This window comes from Histoplasma capsulatum (assembly GCF_000150115.1).
Source record: "Histoplasma capsulatum G186AR genomic scaffold supercont2.1, whole genome shotgun sequence".
In the NCBI taxonomy this organism is placed as follows: domain Eukaryota; kingdom Fungi; phylum Ascomycota; class Eurotiomycetes; order Onygenales; family Ajellomycetaceae; genus Histoplasma; species Histoplasma capsulatum.
This window is the reverse complement of record NW_025544801.1, coordinates 1960805-1982854: the sequence shown is the minus strand read 5'-3', so window position 1 is coordinate 1982854 and position 22050 is coordinate 1960805. Positions and strand designations below refer to the sequence as shown.

The window sequence follows — 22050 nt, the reverse complement described above, 5'->3', positions numbered from 1 at the left end:
TCCCGGAGAGTTGGAGGCGACAGAGGAAATGGTTAAAAAAAGTCACTGCAATTTAAACGCGGACACAACCAAACAGTCAAGGCGAAAGGGGAAACCTTGGATTCTGGCCCAAAAATGGTTCGAAGAATGGGAGAGAGGATCCGCGCACGAACTTCTCCACAGCAGTTTAGCCAGAGGAGAGGCGATTGCGATAGTTGGTGGGAATATATATTCGCGATTATTTATTTCCTGGAGACAGAGAGCAGAAACCGTCACATGCTGCTCGACGGGGGGCAAAACGACGGGCATATCACCGCGGCGGTTCAGCGGCACCAAAATCGACCATGATGGGATGCTGCTTTGGTGATGCTACTGCGTAGTTCGTCGTCGCGACTAGTCCGCTGCTGGTGGATACGGCGAACCACAAAACAAGGCCAGAATTAGCGGGAGGTGGATGCGATTGTTAAACTGATGAACTACCTCTGGCTGTTGTTGGAGGGAGGAGGAAGGGCAGCATAATGATCTGAGAAAACCTTCCTCCCGATGATTCTAACGAGGTTTCAACATTGAAGAATGCGAGGAATAGCCCTGCAGACAGCAGTCCCAGGAGTAAAACGCCGTGAAATTACGGAGGAGAACAACAGAAGACATCTCGGCTGGCGAGGCCCTGATCAGCGTCTATGGATCAGTATCGTCAATCGGTGCAAGTACCTGGTACCATCACATCACCCTGTAAGCAACGAGCCCAGACCCCGGGCGGGGCTTGAGCCTGGGCAAGACTTGCCCTCAGGAGTCCGGTTGGTGGCAGCTGACCCCGGGGCCAATGCCCTACAGAATCACCGAGGGATGTACCCGGTACCCGAACACCAAGTAGCCCTCGCGATTATTGTATTTATTGATTGGAGTTTTGTTCCATTTCAACCATTGGGAGGTCTGGAGAAGCAACTCGTTTTGACCGTGGCACATTCCCAGGTACTTGGATCAACTTTATCTGGCAGCATCTCTGGATTGAGTTTAATTTACTAACGCACAAACAAGAAGACATCGCCTCCGGCAAAAAAGTCCCTTCTTTGTGCTTGAGTTTGCAGGCTAGCTACTTAGCGGGCAGCCATACGCCTCCGAGCACAGCCTGACAAGAATCAAACTCCCCTAAAGTTGCTCCAACCCCACAGCTAGGCGTGGTTGGCTGCTGTTTTGACAACCAAGCTAAATCTCACTTTCGGCATATCCGATATTCAGGGTTGTGGTTGCACCGGTGGTTGATGCCACTTGATGCGTGGCGTCGTTGAATTTTTAAACTCAAGGTGCGCCAAAAGGGCAGAAACAGATGAAAAATCTATAACTATAACTGTATAAAAATATGCCATCCAAACCACACCAGGTTGCCCTGACGTTTCAGCCCTCTGACATGAGACAAAATCCATCCGGCATGGCTTTTTTTTTTTTTTTTTTTTTTTCGCTGACCTGATCCGATTATCAGCCCTGTTCTAATTAGAATATGATCGAAGGGATCTGCTCCCCCCTCAGATCTCTCGTCAGAGATCGATCAGACGCCCTACCCTGCCTGAGCTGCTGGAAACTACTTCATTCCAGCATGGGCTGACGAAGTACCTATTGCAAACATGCCACACTGCAAAAAAGCTTCGGGAGGCCCGTCTGCGCCGGGGAATTTTAACAAGTGTGGCTTTTTTGTTGTCTTACTGCCCGGCAGTATGCTTTTCCATCTCTAACTAAAACTCTAAAACTCTGCACCGAAATTGAGCTGTTATGCCGGTACAAAAAAGTGGACATTTTTGCTTCTCTGACTCTGAGAGGGGCAAAAAAGAAAAAAAAAAGAAAAAAAAAAGAAAAAAAAAAGAAAAAAAAGAGGGGAGGATTAGCAGTACCTTAATTTCAAGTGGGTAGCATTGATGAATTGCCAGGAATGTTCGAATTCACATGTTGAACTGAGAATGGGAGACACATAATAAGAATAAAAAACAACTTTTTGGCCGAAGTATGGAGTCTTGTGGATATATCGACCAAACTACTACAGACACAAAGGTTTTTTTTTTTTTTTTTTTTTTCCTTCTTTTGATGCCCCTGCAAACCGGCACCCTATCTAAGAATATATTCGTGTAGACGGACTACAGTGTAATAATAATAATTACTTAATTACTTTATTGTCCTTCATTTTCTCCCAGGGCGACGATAACAATGTAGTATACCAGGTAATAACCTTGGAATGCTTCGTGCGCCCGTTTATATCCACGTGATCAATGGTATTTCCAATGCCATGACAGCCTCCAGCGACAACAGTAAAAGGGAAAAGAAATATATTCAACACCATAAACAGCTAGCATAGTATCGAAACTATTAACAAGCTGGATGAGAAATACCAATTCATATACATAGAGAGATATACGGACTCCTGTATATATTTCCTTTCAGCTTCATCCGTGCGGCTGAGTAAAGATGGGTGACTCTGAAGCACAGCAATTAATATCGTTGGCAGGAGAATAGGAAAATAAGAAAATAAGACAATAAGAAAAATAAAAGGCTAAGAATATAATATATGCACACATCTGGTTCAAGCATGTAACGGCGCCTGGCGCGTGGGCTGGAAGAACCATGGAAAAGAGAGAGCTCCAAAATAACGCGGGCCAGTTTGCCGTTCACCCCTTCATCGGCGCGGCGATAACAAAAGCTTGCATATATATGTACTAAAGGCGTAGCAGTATAAAACAAAACAGCAGGGGGAATAAAATTAGTGTATAATATATGCAACGAAGTAAAGATATGTAAAAGAAAATAAATAAAAACTAAAAAGGGAGGTAAGTAATGGGTCAAAAATAATAATAAAAAAAAGTTAATAAATAAAAGAAGAAAGAAAGAATAAAGAAGGAAAATTTAAGAGACGAAGCTAAAGGAGTAAATAGTAGTAATATAAGGTATCCTTATTATAAACGCCGTTGACCAGCAAACAATAGATTGAGATGGTGAGAGTACGTGCGAAAGAGAACGAGGAATTAGATATGTAGAACTATGATATTTCGGGGTATCTTTCAAAAGTCGTCATGAGCGCCATTTGTAGCAGTGGATTTCTTGCGACCGAAGATACCTCGAGCGCGTGATTTGGTGCGTAACTGGCCAGGCGCGGGGGAGTTGAGACTTGGTGTCGGTGGCAGCGTGTCATCATCGGACATGTACTTGGGTTTGTATATCCTAAAACTTTTATGTGAGCCAAATGACTGATTCTACATCTAGAAAAACAGCTAGATGCATTAAATAAAAACTAAAAAAAAATAAAGTAAAGGCAACAAAAAGAAGCAAAAACTTACCAACTATTCCCAACCATGCTCATGCCCTTACTTTCCGCCATTCGATAATATTTGGCCGCTTTCTTCAGGTCCTTTTTGCAACCTAGACCTTCGACATAACAAAAGCCGGCTTCCGCAAGGGCATCCACATCTCCCCAATGGCCCGCTATTTCGAAGCAGCGCAGAGCGAGCGCCTTATCTTGTTCTATCCCCCATCCATTTAGATGGCTCACACCCAATTCATAAATGCTGAGCGCAAATTGCGCCTGGCGGGCCTTGTTCTCCTGGATATTCCTCCCACGAGACTGAGAGTTGGTAGCATCCAGAATAGCAGAATCGGCTGCTTTGCGAAGCCATTGAACACCCTCCCGTTGGTTGGGCCTCATGCCCCATCCATGGCGACAGGCGAGAGCGTATAGAAGCATACCCGTCGGCTCATTTTGCATGGCTGCGATTCGGAGGTGATACGTAGACTCGTTTAGGGAACCGTTTTCATGGCATTGTATGCCTTTCGCAACATGGTCTTCAGCGGATAAAATAGTATCAGGTGGAGGTCCACCGCTACGGCTGGTGTGGGGTCGAAGTGTGGCATTGGAGTCGGTAGATATCGTTAGGGAGTCATCTTGGTCCTCCGATCTGGGAGCGACAGAGAGTCTGCTACTCGAATTAGATTTTACCAAGCCCACAGTCTTTCGGGTTCCTTGGTCAAAAGAATGTCTTTTGGGGGGTGTTCTATCGGGCCGCTTGACAAGCTTGCCTGAGCTTTTCCGTGGAGCGGGCTTATTTTTCGGTGAGCTTGGGTATTTAGAGATTGGTTCCGATTGTATAGGGGTCTTCGGTTTTAACGGCGATTCCTGGACCGATAGCGCTGGCGTAGCAGGAGGATGAGCATGAGTCGCGGCCGGCGATGAGGGTTCCTGCTCCAATGTCTCCTTCTCAGGAGCACTTGGGGAAGGGGAACTTTCGAAGAGTGGCTCGTTCCATTCGAAATGGGGAGTTTTAAGACCAGTAAACACGAGTGAATCGCGCGAGACAGATCTCCCGCGGGGAAGAGCGTACTTCGCGTAGATATAAGATGTCGGAGCGGAAGTTTGTGCATCGTCCACCTTCGCACTAGAATCAGGAGACTCTGGCACAGTAATTGGAGATGGGCGATTTCCCCTCTTCAAAGTCCTCGATTGATATTCATCTGGTTGTTCAGGTCCGGAGAGTGAAGGGGAGGAAATTGAAATAGAAGTGCTAGATCTGCTTAACGGCCGTGAAAAGTTGAAAGATGGACGGTGAAGTGGGGTTGGCATGGGGGAATTTTCGGAAGTCGGGGACGGCGATCGAGGATGGGTTCGGGTGAAATGCGCCATTGGAGATTGAGGCATCGATATGCCGCTGCTTGAAGATAGCTTTCTCGGTTTCGAGAAGGTTGACCCTGCCGTCGAACTGGTGAAGTAATCGTCGTCAGAGCTTTCGTGCTGAGTAAGTCCCGGACTCCCTGCTGTCCGTTTCGCGGAGGAAATAGGAGGTGCGAGGGTATTCGAGGTATTCCGGTTTGTAGCAGAACTTTCAGGCGGCTCCCGCACCCGGGTGGCTGCTGAAGCATAATAACAGTTCTGGGATGTCTTTCCCGGGGCTTCTTGTTCGCCCTCTCCGTCTGAATGGAACCATGATGCGTCCTCGGGTGACTCTGCGCGGGGGACATCTCCAAAAGCACTGGGTGGAATTGGTGGAACTTCTGGGGCCACCTCTGCAGCATTGTGGTCGTTGTCACTTTCTAGGTCTTCCGACATTCGATTCAGCATCGGGTGCTGTGATTTTGGCCTGAAGGTAGGTTCCTCAACTTCTCCATTGCGACCATAACTCCCACCTGATGGGCTGACAGGTGTCTTGTTACTCGGCTCGCCCGGCGAATGTGATCCGAAGTAGCCAGGCCTTGGTTGGGATAAGGACCTGGCAACGCTTGCGGGGGGGAGCCGGCTCATGCGCTTTCCCCCATTCTTTGATTCATCGAGCTGTTTGGCCAAAAGCCGTCCTTGCAAGGCGAATGCATCGAGAGGCGACAGGACAGGAGCTACTTCTCCGTCGAAATGCGAGATGCGGGAGGAGGGTGAGAGGTTTCGCGACTGAGGTTTTTCCAGATTGTACTGGGAATCAGATTGGCCATTGCGGGTCATGGTCGGTAACGAGCGTCTATGTTGAAGGATTAAATAGTAGTCGCGGAATCAGAGGTTTGTCCTAACGGACGACCCAATGAACGATAATCTGCGAGGCTATAGAGACAGTTGATTGAGAGGTTGTCGAAATACGGGGCGCCAAACAGCGACTCTGGGGCAAGTGGTTGATCTTCGACTTCTTCAACCACATCGGGTTATTGGGGATGATTCTGCCCTGGTACCATCTGGAGAAATAGATACTGGCAGGAAAGATAAATCTATATGTGCGCAAGAGGGATGGTCCCCTTCGATGGGCGTGGCGACTCTCGCGATGGTTGGGGGTGTTGGTTGGTGGGTATTTTAAAGGGGGACGGAAGTCAGCGCCCAGAACTTTGAAACAAAGAATGGAAACCCCCAGGATGAGACGGTGGCGGAGAGATGACTAGGACGGTGAGGACTGTATCGGTCAGTAGCTTGTAACTCGAAAGGCGATACGAAAGGCGAGGTGGACGACGGATGAAGGGGTTGGATGAGGGATGGGAAACCAACCAAGCGTGTCAGATCCTCAGAGGAGGAGGAAGAGTTCCGGCCAGGATCAGCCAACGCCGCCCAGCCCGCCTTTAATTAATCAAACCAAGAGCAGGGGCCCACCCGGACGGACGCATTCATCAGGTTATTTTGTTGTTTATTTATTGATTTTGGTTTTTCCTCTCCCTCTCTTCAACGCTTCGAATGACGGGTTTATTATTGTTGTTTAATTTTACGATTTCCCATTTCTAACGGTTGATGGTATCATAATACAACCTTGTTTGGCTGCCAGGCGCCAGGAATGGACTAAGCTCGTGCAGAACCCCTTTTGCAACCTTGGTTGCAAGATAATCTTGCCGCGGTTTTCCAACATATTTCTGAGCCCAGTTCCTTGGCCCAGCAAATAACAGTCGAGAGCCCATTCGACCGCGTTGCTCAAGCCATGTCGAAGTTGTTATGGTCTTGGACCTGAGAATGGTTGAACCCCCAACAAGCCCCTGAAGGTGGTGCATGTGTATCACCAAACTGACTCGTCGTTAGTTATGGAGCAAATACGCAGGGAAAAAAATGCAATCTACCCCGGTGGGTTTGTTCCTCGATCCGCCCCACCACTTAAGCTTGTTATTCCTCGATGATGTCAGATCCAAATTTAGGCACTCAGTCATCGTGGTTGGCGATACGCGACGTAAATAAACACCAGACGGAGAATCATACAGTTAGTTAACAGTTGGTGGACTGTGTGTTCCTTCCGGTCGGTTCACATTGGCTTCTGAGAAATATTATGCCTTTGCCAACCTATCACTGTTTCTGCACACACACACACAAAATGCTAGTTGCTTTGCATATGAATTGTGATAGATCTTCTCGGGGGGTTGTCTGCAGGAACATGGTAATGTCCCCGGCAGTTTCAACGCGTGCATTTGGTGGCATGCACATTGATCTGTCACGCTGTCGACTGCAGGAACTGTCCCCCCTAATTTCCCTGTCTGGAAAATAAGAAGTGCCTTTGATAGATAGCAATTGTTGTTTCTGATCAGAGAGAAGTCTTATTTTTTAAAATTGATTTAATATAATTGCAAAACATACTTGGGTCTGTTTCCCTTCGGACGACAAACTCAAGCGTATGAACCAGAGGCTTCATAAATATACGCATCTACATGTTTCTACCCCGTCCTCTCTTTGATCCTCCCTCCTCCTCAAACGGCAACAATTTCACATTCCCTTCAACCCACGCCATAATCGCTACAAGCTTCGTGATCTGGCATGGATTCCCTCCGCTTGCGTCCCCTTGTGATACCCACTTCAATTCAATGTCATATCGGCCTTGGTTCGTCTCTGTTAGATTGGCGCGGCTATTCAGAGAAGTAAAAAGCCCGCAAAAACACATGAGAATCCAAGAGCTGGTGGTGGAACCGATCAAATCCAGATTCTCACCCCGTCGAAGATATGCGGGCCTCCCTCAGCAACCTTCTTGACCAGCGTCACCGCAAAGTTACAAATGGCAAAGGCTGATTTTGGGACTCAATTATCTCTGGGCCTGGTTGCGAGAGGGTGATGAATATAGCACTGTATCCAGGTGCCCATGTTGTTAGCACGTTGGCGAAATAAACAGACAGATCTCCCCATCCCTCACCGCTTCACCCCCACCACTTTCATTCCTTCTTTGCTCCCTGTATCTCCCCAAGCCGTGTCATGCGTGCATCTCAGCCCACCTTGGAATATGCTGTTCCGTATCCACCTTATCCGTGAGCCGTTTCCAACTCGCGATCGTGGCCCTAACTGTTGTGGTTGTTGGTTCCGCACCGAAACATTTCGAATAGCCAATGACGAGATCGGGAGGGATGAGCACCCTGTCAGCAAGCCTGTCCAATTGATAGGTATCGGCATGATATCTTTTTTTGTTCATGGTCATGTTCGTTAGTGTTATTTATTATTAGTCTCTAGTACAGACCGATGAAGCTTCATTCTTTCCTGTGCCTTTGCACCCTTCTTCTTTCTTAGGCCCTTCTGGGGTCGCGGCACACCATCTTCCTGGTGACATCGTGGATGTAGCTCTGCGTTTTTGATGACAGCATGTGGAATACATATGTACTATACTTTCCCGACACACACCCCCTCTGCGCTGGCACTTACTCTGGGGTATATTTCTTGTTTGCAAAAAACCTATCTACCTGCTGCTTTTCTATTTCAAATTCATCAGAGTGACTTTGTCCCCCCTTAAACCTAAAGTTCATGCAACGAGCATCAGCGAGTCCAATTGCCTCATAACCAGTACGGCCATTTTATATACGCAGGAGTTTAAATCAGCTACTCGGCCTGGGCGCATATACACTGAAATACTCAAAACGATAATCGGTTAACCAGTATGATGTTTCCCAAGAGTCGGATAGAAGCATGATATCAATGAGAGAATGGCAACCATGGTGAACCCTTGATTTAGAATCCATCCACCACCTTAGAGTGAAAGCAACACTCTGGCCAACAATTGCTATGCCTGCCCTTGGTTGAACGTTCACAATCAAGCGGCAGAAGAGTACCATGTACAGTACGTGTGAAATATAGCCGAAACGCTTTATCTATAAGAATATAAAATGATGGAAATCTTTCGAGCCTGCGCGCTTCAAATGTTCCAGTATTTCCCGGAAGCCATGCAAGTAGAAGGCATGGCCCAGGGATGCCTCAAATTTCTGGGGCATAGAGAATCTAACTACTCCCAGTTATGCATTTGCAGCCACTTCCAGAGTATCCGTATCGACCATAAATGTTTCTCCGTGAGAAGGTCATTATAACAGAGAGCATCTTCCTTTCCAAATGAAGTCTTCACAAGCCAATGACCTTGATTATCACAGGTGGTGTGACTTGTACTAGTTATGGAATGTTCGGCATCTCCCGGAGTCTCTCCCAATCTGGGGTCTGAAAATGTCATGGAGAATTGCCCCGGCCAGTTGCTCCATAACAAGTTCACAACTCCCCATCAGTCTTCTCGAAGCTCGCTCAGGGTTATGGAATTTATGGAATAAACTGAAGATCCAGCAGCTCCGCTTTGAAGACTATTATTTCGAAGGCCCGTTGACGCGCGCACCAGAAATTCTCATGCGCGATGATGAAACAATGTACTCCACAACAAGGAGACTAAGTTCGCCGCCGGATTGAAGCCAGGCAATTAACTACGTACAAATGTTGGCAGAGCTGGAGATAGCCGTCTAAAACTGGAGCAGAAGGTCAGATGAATGATGAGCGAATGAGCGGAGGGCAGTTGGGGGATGCTGAAGGACAGAACGTCGTAGTATACGAACTGTCATCGCAGACCCTGTTGTTGTGGAATCACGATGAAAGTCCGGGGGTGGCGTCAGAAAGATCAAGGTTTGTGGAGCATCAGCAGATCAAATGCTGCCAAGCCACGACGTTAAAACGCAAATGGCTCGCCGGGTTACTAATAAGCGCTCCCCGCCTTTAGCCTGCGCGTTTCGCGGGCGTGGCGGTGGGGAAATCGTTTCCACCCTCTTCTGTCGAATGGCACGAAGTTACCACGTAGTCATTCCAACCCTAGATTGGGACTTGACCCTTTTGTTTTGAGAGTTGACAGCTGAACCATGGCACAGCTCATCTCTTTTTCACCAGATTTACCACCTTCCAATAGGCTTTAAAACCGTGGGATACTGCCACGAAATCTCCCTTCCCCTGTCTTTTGCAACCTCGCCCCTATACAAAGAGCCACCGATCAACCTGGACAATCAGAGCGCATAACTCGTTATATATATAATTGCCAACAACTAGACTATTAGGACCAATATACATACAAGATAACCAGTGTGCAGCATGCAGTCCATGAACGTTCTCATGGGCGCAGACCCAGCCCATGACAAACTGCACCACTTTGAAACCTCCTGGTTATTCTCCCCACTTGTCTTCGGAGTGCTACGTCTGATCATCTTTTTATACTGCCTGTTGGTCCTCATAATTGTATTCGCATTGGAGAGCTCCATGGGTAGAGGGTTCCTTAACAGGCAATCCTTCAGTTATTTCACCTCCCTGGCGTTCAGTGGTGTTCAGTGGTACTTCCTCGTTTCTGGCGTCCATTCGCTCCTCTATGCCTTTAAAGGACGGTCTGTGCTCTTCGACAAGTGGCCCCGATGGCTACGCTCCTTGCATAGCCTGTATTACACCACTGTTGTGTGCTACCCTTTCGTGGTCTCGGCGATATATTGGTCGGTATTATTTGGCAGGAGTAGAATCTTACTCAGATTTGAGGTGTGGGAAAATGTAAAGATCTCCCATCCCAACTTCCCCCTTTCCCCCCCCCCTCCCTCTCTTTTTCCCTAACACCATATGTGAATGTACTCTACCTATTCTAATATTCCCGCCGCAGATCTCCAAACATGCTCTCCCACCCTTCTTCGCTCTATTTGAGATTATCTTCTCAACGGCACGTCCACCGCCAGTGTTCCATCTTGCGTTGCTGGCCGTCATCCTTCTCCTCTACTTGGGTATTGCTTACATCACCCACGCAACCCAAGGTTTCTGGGTATACCCATTCCTCAGGCCTCGCCCTGGCAGACACGGGGCCAGTGTGGCAAGCTACCTCGCCATTATCGCCGCAGTCCTCGTTCTCACCTTCGCGTTGGTATGGGGCATCAGTTTCATTAGGAAGCGGCTGGTGGGCTCAAAGACGAAATACGCCAAGACTGATCCTGATCATTCGAATGCAGCGCGTGAGGGCAGTGACCCAGATACCGAGGTCGCTCAAGACGTCCTTGACGCTAGTGTTGAAGAGACCAAGTGATGACGACGGGAAGTGTTGACATCGTTCCTTTTGTTATTAATTTTCCGTTCTCCCAGGCCATTTATTATTATATTATATATATATTTTTAATGATTTTCAAAGACGATACAATCGGTTCTGGCTCCTGGATTTATGGCTAATGGATGGATGTAATGATGCTGCCGAATTTACATGTATTTCGTTATATATATGCGCTTGTTTGCATCTCTTTTCATGGCACGCGCAAAATCAAGTAATGAGATGAGAAGAGAGGGAAACAAAATTGACATTCGAAACGCCACCCAAATACCACGTTGAAAAAAAAAGAGGAGAAAGAGCCAAGTCATTTTCCAAAACTCCCAATAACGCAACCCCATTCATACCGCAACAGCACACTGCTGGTGAGCCCTGAAGCCCCAGGGTGGATGTAAAGTGTCAGTGCACTCACGACCACAGGCTTCACAAACCCACCACCTCGGACCCCAAGATGGCAACGCCTTCGAACAATGTCTACATGCAAAATCATCGCGATGCTTTCTGTGCCTCAGTTTGCGTCTCATTCTGGTTTTCTCACGCTCGCGCAGCTGCGCCAGACACTGGCTGTCGGGAAGGGTTTTGCATATGCTGCACAACAGGCAGCTATTTCCGAACGGGCTTGTGTCAAAACTTCCTCTTGAGCCATGAACGTTACCTGTAAGTGGAAAATTGCGATTGCAGCACCTGTCGGTGTCATTTAGACGGATGCTGATCTTGTTGTAGTAGCACGAGGAACAGTAGGGCTGGCAGGTTTCTTCGTGGAGGGTGTCGAGTTGAGGTCTGGTAAAGGCCCTTGACTCGCCGCATGACTGGGTTATGAGAGGATCCTGTTAGCGGTATACTGATAGTGGGAAATGGGTTGCGATGGCAAGGGGGAGGGAATTTATCATACTCCACATATGGGAAACCGGCATAAGAAGCACCCGGTTTTTGTATCGCTATCACAGGTATATACCCTAAGGATGCCCCGCTCACTGCCGAGATGGCCATCTGGGAAAACCGTCTGTCGCATTTCCTTTGATGTCAAGCTCAAGTTTACTAGGTCCTGATAGTGCAAGTGTTGGGCGACAAGAGTCAGAATATCGATATGCAGGAACCTTGCCAGTGGTTTCCTTTGGTTTTTGGATTTGCACTGGACCTCTTTAGGTTCTGGAGGCTGATGGCGTTTGGATGTTGTAAAGGATTGAGGAAATTGATGGCGCACTTCCCGAACGGGCATGTAGACCAATTGGCTCATTTTGTTAATGCAACGAAGACGGAAGCGTAATTGCGATTGCACAGGCCTAGGCAAGAAATGTATTGAATATCGGGGAACTGTAGCGACAATTTCACAGATAAAATATGGGATGAGAGATAAAACTCTAAGCGCGGTAAAGATGTACGGCTCCTTTCTTCTTCTTTCAGGGCGCATATCTGATCGAACGACCCTGATCGAGATAGCCATGCTAACGATGATGTTAAAGAATGAAACTAGAATATATATAACCCTGAATTCCATTAATTGCTGAAACAATTTTTTTTTTTAAAAAAAAAAAAAAAAAAAAAGGCATTCTCCGCAGGTCAACAGGGAAGCGGTCGTACATACAGAGATCCAATCCCAAACCTCCATTGAGATACAAAATCTTTACAGATCTTGTCAGATGGAACGTGCATTTCAGGCTTATCAGGATAGGTATTAAGAGTTTCAAGAATATGGAAGTAGCTTCCATTGCCGTTCGCAGTGGGAACTTGCCAGGTATCTGCGTTTTTGCATGGCCCAGCAGAATGGGGAATATACGTCCCCTGACGCACCGTGGCGAGAGCAAAATAGACCGTGATAGTGGTATCAAACATCCCGATAATCGTGACACAAAGGCTCGGCGCGGCAATGGTCGGTAACCAAATGGCAAAGTTCCACCAGAATCCAATTTTGCTCTATTATAGAGAACAGAAAGGACATCGAATTAGTCCCCTTAAGAAAGATAGAAGGACAAAACTTGCAGAGAATAAAACATAAGACAAAAAGGGAAGAACGTAGTAGGAAAATGTGGTGCGAACCCATTTCGAAGCAAGATAACTCAGGTACAGTGTATCAGGGTTGAAGGGCGGCTGTTGAACGACGGCAGCGTGCGCCTTGACATATTTATAAGTACCAGATGCCAGAGACATGTAGATGCCCAATACTGTATGTCCAACAAATCGAAGGACGCCAGAGGGGATACCACTGCCAAAGACAAAGGCACCATCATATTCTAGCCACTTCATACTGACTCGACTTCAATAACGATTTGAATTTTTGTGTATTTCTATCAGCTTGACAGCAAAGAGCGGGCAAGACAGGCTCGCATGGCATTGGAAGAGAAGAGAAATCGAGAGAAAACAACAACGATGACCCAAGAGGGCAATCGTTGAACGTATGGTCAACCATGATGAAAGCAGATGGCTTTATATGATCATTCCCAAGAGTCCGAGGAATCGTTCGCACTTCGTATCTGCTGCAGGATTCTGCCTTTTGGAGTTGGAAACAGCCGAACGAGGCTCCGTGAAGACGCTGCGAATGACTCGGTGATGCGGTTGAAGCCCTAATTAGCAGGCCCCAATGTCCGTAACTGGCACAGCCCTCTAGTTATGTTAGTTGGCTGTTGCGATGCTGCTTGTATGTTGTTCCCTCCAATTGCGGCCTAGCCATCTGATCCTAGCATTCGACATAATGAACGAGTCAAATACATGACTCAAATAGTTCTATGCTATTGAGGCATGTAGGTTGAGAAAAGCCTTAGGGAGACCGTCACAGTTATCAAAGGAAGGTCGAACATGGGAAGGTTAAATAGTAACTGCTAGTAACTTTAACTAGCTTATTACTTACTCCGTACACACCATGCATGTGCATCCTTCACCTCCTCACACAAGCGCAAAAGATAAACCATAGTCGAGATGTGCAATAGGTGGTAATCGACTAGAAATGTGTTGCCCTGTTGGTCCTGCTCCAGAGTTAGATGTTTATGCACGAATTTTTTGAAGTCATTTATACCTTGAAAATAGATCCACAGATCTCAAAGTCATCAACATGGTAAACCATACTATTGATGAGTAAATTTTCTACTGGAAGACAAAATATTATCTAGCACCAATCCATACACTCTCCCGCTTAGTGGCCTTATTTCATTATACCTTGAAGAAGCAGAGAGAAAACCGGTAGCCAATGGTTGCTAATGTGGAGCTAGTAAATATATATATAGTATTGAATCAGTGGTGCAAATTCATTTCGCTAATATGCACGATTCTTCCCTCGCAACGCCGTCCAGAGTACAGTACATGTTCCGCCAATTACCCAAAACAAAACGTGAAATATGTGCATATCGTGTAAGTACAATTACAGATAAAATTGATTAAGGAAAAAAGGAGCACTTAACACTCTACGCGAGTTTCTCCCATCCTGTTTCGCTGCTCGTCCCACTGCTATTGGCATCCCAATTTAGATCTACCAGGGGACCCGTATGGCTGGAACGGAGACCGAGCATCCATCCTACTAGCCCACTGGGAACTATATTCCCGACGATGGAGTAAGTTCTGGAACCTTTGCCAACATAAACAGTTGGCGGCTTACGTTTGCGCCGGCCCAACCACGACTTGGGGGCCGGGGCGAGGGCATCAAAGATCGCTAAATGCAGGTCTCTGGCCGGACTACCATAAGCTGCACCCACTGATCTTCCAACTCTGTAATCAATACTGGACAGGTACGTTGAGCCGTACAGAGCCCGGTGCTGCGGCTGCCAAGTAAGGACCTCCGTTCCTGTATTCTGATTCCGGTCATTTCGGAACTGGCGACCTAAATCAATGTTCCCAAGTTTTAACTCGATTACTTCGATTCTATTACCAGAGCCGTTGTGGGCTCGTTGTAGATGTCGGAGTTCTTGTCGTAAGCTAGTTGCAAAACCAGATAAACCTCGGGTTATTGTGACTTCTGGGGTTGCGAAAGGCGCAGACAACGAAGACTGTATCGACGGCGAAAGCAAGACTATCGAACTGCTGTTATTTTTTAACGTAAGAAGCGGCAAGAGAAGCTGTGTTGTTAATATAGGGTATAGAAGTCGAGTATTTATAGTATCAACCCAATTTGACGCTGGGATTGTTGCGACAGGCCCCGTGGGAAACTTTGGCGAGGGTACGACAACCAGGCCGCTTAGTTGGCAAACGTGTGGTTGTATTCCAGGCATCAGAGTTTGCGGGTGAGTTATCAAGGATTGAATTGTATGGAGAGAAGGATGGATTTCCGACGGTGTCGAGAGTGTCTATGTTCCGTTAGTCAACATTCAACGCTTGGATTCCAGGGCTATTCCCTACGGTTGTTAAGTCGAGCCACAGTGGGCGAATATCTTCTTGACCCTCTGCTCGAACTGCATTTTCCTCTTCAGATGAAGCAACTGTAATGAAAACGATAAAGCCGCGACGTTCAAGATCATTAGCAACAGACCTGGTCATAGGCTCATGTGGAGAGCCCGCAATAACTATTCAAATATTAGTACTGGTTGCCTGAGAAAATTTGTTGTAAATTTATCGAGAATGGACACATACCCACGATCTCCTTACGCGCGCCATTGCCAGCTCTTCGCGCTTTCCTTTTCTTGCCGCTGAGCTTTTTGCTTCCATAGACCAGGAAAGCTCCAGTTCCAACAAATGCGACAATAGCTGCTGTCCAAGCACGGTTTCTTGATATCCAGTCCTGTACCAGATCGAGGGTGGATTGAGGAGGGAGTGAGGACGGTGATTTCGCCAAGGGTTTTCCAAGCGGCTTAACTACAGATGGCAGCCATGACTGGCGAGCCAACACATCTCGGACAGCTAATGCGAGGTGATCCACATGTTCATTTACTGAGTCTGCAACCTGAGACGAATATTTTTTAACATTGTTCGGGATGGAAGCAAGCTGCGGATGGCAAAAGAGCGTTAGCGTTTGCCACATGTCGTGTAAAGGGTATGCTATCACTTACATAGTCAAAAAAGAACTCGTCGTCGCTTGTCATTATAATTCAGAATCTGTGGTAATTTCTCGAAATGAGTTGGGCATGAGTTGCGAATATAACTTGCGTACTTTTCCTGTCCAAGATAACTGGTTAGTTAACTTGGAAGAACTTGATGATGTATTCGTTCCGCTATGTCAGTGCTCAGGAAAAGCATTATTCCGAATTAGTAATCCATTCGGCTTTCCACGTGATATCAAACTCGAAAAGATTCCATGCTTCATCCACGAATTCGACAGGCAGCCGTTAGCCCTGTGAGGCGGAGGGGAATTTCAACTTGCGGGGAGTCAACAGAACCTTGTGCGTTCTTCTAAATGGCTATCCATATTTGGAGTCATTTGTCATCCGTTGATTATAAATCCTAGCCACTGTGCCTCATTTGGATGGATAGACGTGTGCGTTCTCAAGAATCTATTAACCTTCCCCTGCTGCTTTATTATAGACAAGCTTTTCTCAAGTTAGATACTCATTTAGAGCCTTTGACTTGGGCTACTTGTTGTAACCAAGATTTCCTTTTGCTGTGAAACTGCACCATGCGGGAATTCGATCCGTTGGTTTCTGAGTTCGAGCATCTCAAACACAAGCCGCGTGAGGCCGAGGCATTGACAACTCTGCGAAAAATCGCTTCTCTCGTCAAGCCAATAATGCGCCAACGGGGCTGGAAGGTCGGGACTCTTGCTGAATTCTACCCTGAGCGGAGCCTTCTTGGGATAAATATCAATCACGGCGAGAAAATATGCCTCAGATTGAGGTACCCGTCAGACGACAGTCAATTTCTTCCCCTTGACCAAGTCCTTGATACTATGCTACATGAGTAAGTTACTAATACCTGCATATGGTGTCTATTAAGTTTTTTAACATATTCAGGTTATGTCATATTGTTCATGGCCCCCACAACCAGGAGTTCCATGCGTTATGGAATCAACTTCGTGATGAGCACATGCAGCTCTCTCTGAAGGGCTACACCGGTGAAGGTTTCTTGTCCGAAGGGAAACGGCTTGGTGGCCAAAGGATCCCCATGCATGAAGCTCGTCGCATTGCCCGTGTTGAAGCGGAGAAACGCCGGACCCTCACTGCGGGTTCTGGGAGGAAACTCGGAGGTACTCCTATTTTGCGAGGCACAGATATCCGACAAGTGATTGCAGATGCCGCCCAAAGACGAATAACGGTAACCAAAGGATGTGCCAGCGGAACAGTCGAAGGAAGAAAGTTGGCGGACGAGGCATCTAAAAATGGCTTCAAAACCAAGGCAGAGGAAGAAGATGCGAATGAACAGGCTATTATACAAGCGTACATTGAACTGATTCAAGAGGAAGAAAAAGAGCAACATGGGCACTCATATGTTCCTCCGAGCGGAAACAATCCCCCTGGATCACGCTCATCCTTGTCTCCCCCGCCCATCCCCAGGGATACCAAACCTAGCACGGACTCATCTCGACGAGAAAAGCCATCTAGCCAACCCTTTATCGGCATGACGGAAGACAATATTCCTGACTCTGAGAGTTGGGTTTGCCCAGTATGCACACTTGTGAATCCACCATCGTTTCTCTGCTGTGACGCTTGCACGCGAGAGCGACCACCACAAGCCAAACATGTAGCAACGCCTGAGAAATCTGTGAAACGTGCTCGTACTGAGCCCCAGTCTTCCACTAGTGGAATAGGCCGAAAGCCACGAAACAAAGCCATCCAGGCACTTCTTTCACTGGAGAAGAAAATTCCGGAGAAGCCCCTGGGATGGGTTTGTCATTCCTGTGGTGCTTTCATGGAAACACGATGGTGGACTTGTTCTGCATGTGGGACAATGAAGCAATCGTCTTAATGGCTGAGTCTGCCATAAGCTGCCAGTAATGATTTGTGAATTATGAATCTAATTTTGAAACAAATTTTGTTCTGCGGGTTCGGCGTGGCGTCTCGGCATGGGGCTTCTTTTGATTGTTGGATTCTATCAGGCTGTATATAGCTAGCTACCTTTCTCTACAAGAATATTAAATTCAATCTCTCTCTCTCCCCTCTTTCCCCTCTGTAACTTGAAACGTCACCCAGAATATCATCACGTGATCTTCAATGAAAACGGAGCCCGAAATTTTTTTTCTTTATTGTTTGTTGGTTTTGGGGGTTTTGTTGAAAGATTTTTCCACACAGGCAGCACAGTTTCTTCACGAAAGATAAATAAATAAATAAATGAAAATTAAAACAGGAACTCGCTTCTATCGGCAACTATCAGCTAATATGTGAGTAACACAATTCATACTATCCCTTGTCTGCACAATTTACCCTGGCTTTGAGAGCCTGTATTTCCCAACCCACCAACCAACTTTACATGATGAGATACAATCAAGAACCAAATATATTTTAGGAAGAGCCGGAAGAGGTATGGCATGCCGTCACTATTAAACCTCATGGTGCGACAGTTGCATTACATTCCCAGCAAAGGATTGAGATTTTCCTCCTCCACCTCTCCGTTTTCGATTTTCATCGTCATATGTCTCTTGATATCGGAAGGCAGGCGGAGGTTGTAAATTTTCGATTCTCTGCTGTGGGATGGCACCTGAGCTCTGTGCGGGACGGTTTTTAAATGTCGTCGGTGCTTAGAATGGTTCTACTGAGAAAAGGAGAAGCAATAAAAACATGTTATCGCACAGTGCCGTGGTCTATTCTTTGCTCTTCTTCCTTCAGAGAAGGAACTAGGAGCTGGAATTCCGCAGTACTGTTGTGAAACAATTTTATCTGCAATTTTATAACCCTGTTCACGCTTTTGTTTTGCGGACTCAGATGGCTGATATATTTTGCAATTTAGAATCCAGACCCCCTTCCCCTTCCAACGGACGTGTCGTACTGAGTGAGTAGAATCGAGATATTTGCTGATAAGAGTTTGGATAAATTCCTCGTATTTATATGGGATAATACTGAATGGTTGCATTCATAACTGAGTCTGCGTGCTATGCTAGTAGTGATTTCTATCAGGCTGGATTGATCGTTGGAGATTGAACTCAGCCCGTATTGTACAGGAGAGCCATTATTTAGTTCGTTTAGAATGAGCAGGAGTGTCGTAGTAATGATATAAACATATTCTCTACAAGAAAATGCATTAATTGAAATCTATTCCATCAAAATTCCCGAAGAAACCATTTCTGCTTATACTCCCAGAGAGACAAGCCCCTTTCAACTCCAAGATATGTAGCCGTTGGATAAGACATCGAAAGTCAACAACAGTATTGCACAAAATCAACTCTTCATAGACCATACCCTTTATGAAACATTCACAAAATACCGCTTCTTGCTGCCTTTTACCTGTTGCTCTTCCTTCTCCCACAAATTCTCATCAATGTAGTTTGAACGGCCACGTTCCCGGACTTGGTTGCCTATGAACTTGAGGGCTGCAATATTAAATCCCATTTCATCTTTCTGCCTGGCAAGGACATTCCGCAGGTTGCCCCGAATACCATCAAGCATTGGTCTCATCATTTTGCTCGCCACAATTTGGCGGTGATGCGTTCTGAGCATGAAGAATAAGACACGACAGGTCAGCGGGATTTCCCATGCATTCTTTGCCCAGATATTCAGAAATGTGAATAAGGCCGGCAGTTTTGAAAAGGGAAGAACGAGGAGGGCATCTTGGAGTGCTGCTGCGGGAATTTTCTGTATGACTTGGAGGACATGGCGTTCTGCGGATATGTTGCCAAGGGCTAGATAGACGGGATTGCGCGATGGTGGTGCAGTTTTGGGATTGGTTGATTTCAACTCCGTCCACTCTCGCATAAGCGCAAGGTCTTCGATTCCTAAATCGAGAGCCTCTACAATCTTCTCACCAGCCATGAGAGTTGTAATTGTTTGTTTGCTAGCAGCCGCTGCCTCTGCTTTTTCCTGCCCTTCTGCGTCCTCATCTTCTTTATCCAGTGAGGTCGCTAACGTGCTGTCGTAGAGCTCTTCCAATTCCCTTTCCCGTTCTTCTTCCAAGAAAATCTGCTCATCAGTTTGTTCCCATACTCGGATACTTTTATCATGGCTTGCAGTAACGATGAATTCTCCAGAATGGCTGACGGCAAGAGACCATATCTCGCCATGGTGCCCTTCAAGCTTTTGAATTTGCTCGAATTTATCACCGTCCCAATACTTTATCACCCGGTCCTTGCTGGCGCTGAAGAAGTGGTGGCCATTGCCCTCGTTATTATTCGGTATGAAGGCTACTGCCATGATGCTGTCTTGATGCGCGAAGAAAGCCTTGTGACAGTCACCAAAGTCCAGGCCCCATAGCCGTACGTTCTTATCCGCAGAGCAAGTGACGATTAATTTGCTGTCGTAAGATATATCCATGTTAAGGACAGGAAGCTTGTGGCCGTATAGGATCAAGAAGAGCTTCAGAGTGTCAACGAAGAAAACTTTCACGGTGTTATCCAATAGCGCTACAGCAATGAGTCGCGCATCAGGAGAGAAGCGAATACTTAGGATATCATCGTTCACCTTAAGAGTCCTCGTGTGAACTAGTTTAAGGCGAGGAGTCGTCCGCTTCGTTCCCAGAATTGCCTCTTGCACAACCTTAAACTCCCAGAATTTAGCAGTTTTATCAGCACTTCCAGTAACCATAGATTTTCCATCAGGGTGAACATGAAGCGCCCATACTGGGCCCTCGTGCGCTTGTATTGTATCCAATAATGTAGCTGAGGCAATATCGAATACTTCAAGTTCTCCGTTCTTATTCCCCAGTACCACGATTTTGTCACCAGGTAGGAACGCGGAGCACAATGAGTAACCACATTCCAGAGTTCGTAAACATGTTTGAGTTCGCACATTCCAGATCTTCAAAGTGCCATTCGAGGCGGAAGAAAGCATCCTATCGTCAGAGCTCAGGGCAAGCGATCGAACGTCCGTGCGGTGACCCGGCATATCAATCGATAATATGCGGTTATATTCTGAATCCTCGCTGCTTTTCGATTTCTGCCTCTCCACAGCAACTACACCGTACACTTCAAGTTGGTTGTTACTTGTTGCGGCGAGCATCCTGAGGCCTTTCCCACCCATCCAATCCGCTGAACGAATTTTCCCTTGTATCCTAACGATAGTATAGGACACGAAAACTTCGGATATTGGGGCTGCAGAGATAGAGTCTGGGTTTTCAGCATCCGCGCCGTTTTCCAACTCGTGTCCAGCGCCTTGCTCTCCAGCCTTTTCTCGTCTCCGTTTCCGTTTCCTTGCCAGACTCTTTTGGATCTCAGCCTCCGTCCGTATTCTCCAGATCTCGATTGACTTTTCAGCTCCATGAACCGCGACGTAATCCAACCTCGGATGGAAGTGGATGCCCATTGTTCGGTCCTTGCCCTGTCGATATAAATTGCCCCTATCCACAAGGATTTTGCGGCCGTCTGCGGCTCCAGTTTCTTTTGCTACTTCATTCATCACAGTTGCATCGATGGACCACACTCGAAGTTCGCCATCGTTCCCTCCAGTAATACACCCACTCTGATCGGGTGAAAGCCCAAGTGACCAACATTCCCCATTGCTTTGCGCTACATGGGTTTCGATGCAGTGCTGAGACGAAAGGTCCCAGATTTTGATTAAGGAGTCTTTCCCGGTACTCAAGAGAAAGCGGTCCTGGGAATTGCTACTTTGGACTTCAGTGTCACTGATGCTTGATCCGTCCAAAAAGTTGACAGACGTGATTTGGTCTGTGTGCCCACGTAGTTTGACAATCCCAACCTCTGCGATCAAATCCCACACTATAATATCGGTGTCTTTGGAACCACTGGCCAAACGCACTCCTGCACCGTCAAATGCCAATTGGGTAATTGCGGTTTTATGGCCATTGAAGGATATCATAACCGTCGCTAGTCTCGAATCCCATAATCTTATTGAGCCATCCTCATACCTATTTTACCTCATATTGTCAAAATCCCGTTCATAATACCTGGGAGAGGCGATTCAAGTCTTACCCAACCGCGAAGATATCTTGATCTGTTTTGCTCTGTGAAATAGCCGTAACCTGTGCGCTGCAATCCGAATCCCGCCATCTGCTGAGCAATTCACCCTTCTTCACATCCCAACATATCACCTCCTCTCCTGCTCCGACAACTGCTCGTCCTGCACCAGTATGTCGTGTTTCGGCAGAGACATCTTCATCGGGTATCCAAACCGCATTTGACGACGCAGCAGTGATAACGCCAAAAGTCTTCGAAGGCTCGAATTTCCTAAAAGCACAATCAGTGGTCTATAATCCGTAAATAAAATAGAGACATTGCAAATCCTCTACTCACAGGTACGATTTGACCATTTTTCCGTCTGGCTGCTCAAACAAAATTTCGGCTCCA

At 46.7% G+C, this 22050-nt stretch overlaps 9 protein-coding genes across 9 annotated transcripts; 4 read left to right on the top strand and 5 right to left on the bottom strand.

Annotated features, from left to right (window-relative positions):
* Positions 1–552: 552 nt before the first annotated feature.
* Positions 553–1242, top strand: HCBG_00631 (uncharacterized protein; the record flags this gene model as incomplete). The annotated part of the gene is made up of 2 exons (XM_045427681.1): positions 553–951; positions 1219–1242. 2 exons carry the CDS (start codon positions 553–555, stop codon positions 1240–1242), a joined length of 423 nt encoding a protein of 140 aa, XP_045291656.1.
* Positions 1243–3023: 1781 nt separating this feature from the next.
* Positions 3024–5443, bottom strand: HCBG_00630 (uncharacterized protein; the record flags this gene model as incomplete). The annotated part of the gene is made up of 2 exons (XM_045427680.1): positions 3024–3183; positions 3300–5443. 2 exons carry the CDS (start codon positions 5441–5443, stop codon positions 3024–3026), a joined length of 2304 nt encoding a protein of 767 aa, XP_045291655.1.
* A 1660-nt stretch (positions 5444–7103) lies between these two features.
* On the bottom strand, positions 7104–8346 carry HCBG_00629 (uncharacterized protein; the record flags this gene model as incomplete). Its single annotated transcript, XM_045427679.1, has 5 exons — positions 7104–7302; positions 7436–7516; positions 7663–7842; positions 8084–8173; positions 8291–8346. 5 exons carry the CDS (start codon positions 8344–8346, stop codon positions 7104–7106), a joined length of 606 nt encoding a protein of 201 aa, XP_045291654.1.
* Positions 8347–8869: 523 nt separating this feature from the next.
* Positions 8870–9485, top strand: HCBG_00628 (uncharacterized protein; the record flags this gene model as incomplete). The annotated part of the gene is made up of 3 exons (XM_045427678.1): positions 8870–9063; positions 9138–9171; positions 9408–9485. 3 exons carry the CDS (start codon positions 8870–8872, stop codon positions 9483–9485), a joined length of 306 nt encoding a protein of 101 aa, XP_045291653.1.
* A 284-nt stretch (positions 9486–9769) lies between these two features.
* Positions 9770–12255, top strand: HCBG_00627 (uncharacterized protein; the record flags this gene model as incomplete). The annotated part of the gene is made up of 3 exons (XM_045427677.1): positions 9770–10162; positions 10320–11405; positions 11472–12255. The coding sequence occupies 2 exons, from the start codon at positions 9770–9772 to the stop codon at positions 10731–10733; spliced, it is 807 nt and encodes a 268-aa protein (XP_045291652.1).
* Positions 12206–13494, bottom strand: HCBG_00626 (uncharacterized protein; the record flags this gene model as incomplete). The annotated part of the gene is made up of 3 exons (XM_045427676.1): positions 12206–12218; positions 12334–12662; positions 12786–13494. The coding sequence occupies 3 exons, from the start codon at positions 12990–12992 to the stop codon at positions 12206–12208; spliced, it is 549 nt and encodes a 182-aa protein (XP_045291651.1).
* A 447-nt stretch (positions 13495–13941) lies between these two features.
* Positions 13942–15809, bottom strand: HCBG_00625 (uncharacterized protein; the record flags this gene model as incomplete). The annotated part of the gene is made up of 4 exons (XM_045427675.1): positions 13942–15019; positions 15072–15235; positions 15303–15654; positions 15719–15809. The coding sequence occupies 4 exons, from the start codon at positions 15749–15751 to the stop codon at positions 14144–14146; spliced, it is 1425 nt and encodes a 474-aa protein (XP_045291650.1).
* Positions 15810–16281: 472 nt separating this feature from the next.
* HCBG_00624 (zinc ion binding) lies at positions 16282–17752 on the top strand (the record flags this gene model as incomplete). Its single annotated transcript, XM_045427674.1, has 2 exons — positions 16282–16562; positions 16616–17752. 2 exons carry the CDS (start codon positions 16282–16284, stop codon positions 17565–17567), a joined length of 1233 nt encoding a protein of 410 aa, XP_045291649.1.
* Positions 17753–18997: 1245 nt separating this feature from the next.
* Positions 18998–22013, bottom strand: HCBG_00623 (WD domain-containing protein; the record flags this gene model as incomplete). Its single annotated transcript, XM_045427673.1, has 3 exons — positions 18998–21611; positions 21676–21930; positions 21997–22013. 3 exons carry the CDS (start codon positions 22011–22013, stop codon positions 18998–19000), a joined length of 2886 nt encoding a protein of 961 aa, XP_045291648.1.
* Positions 22014–22050: the final 37 nt, after the last annotated feature.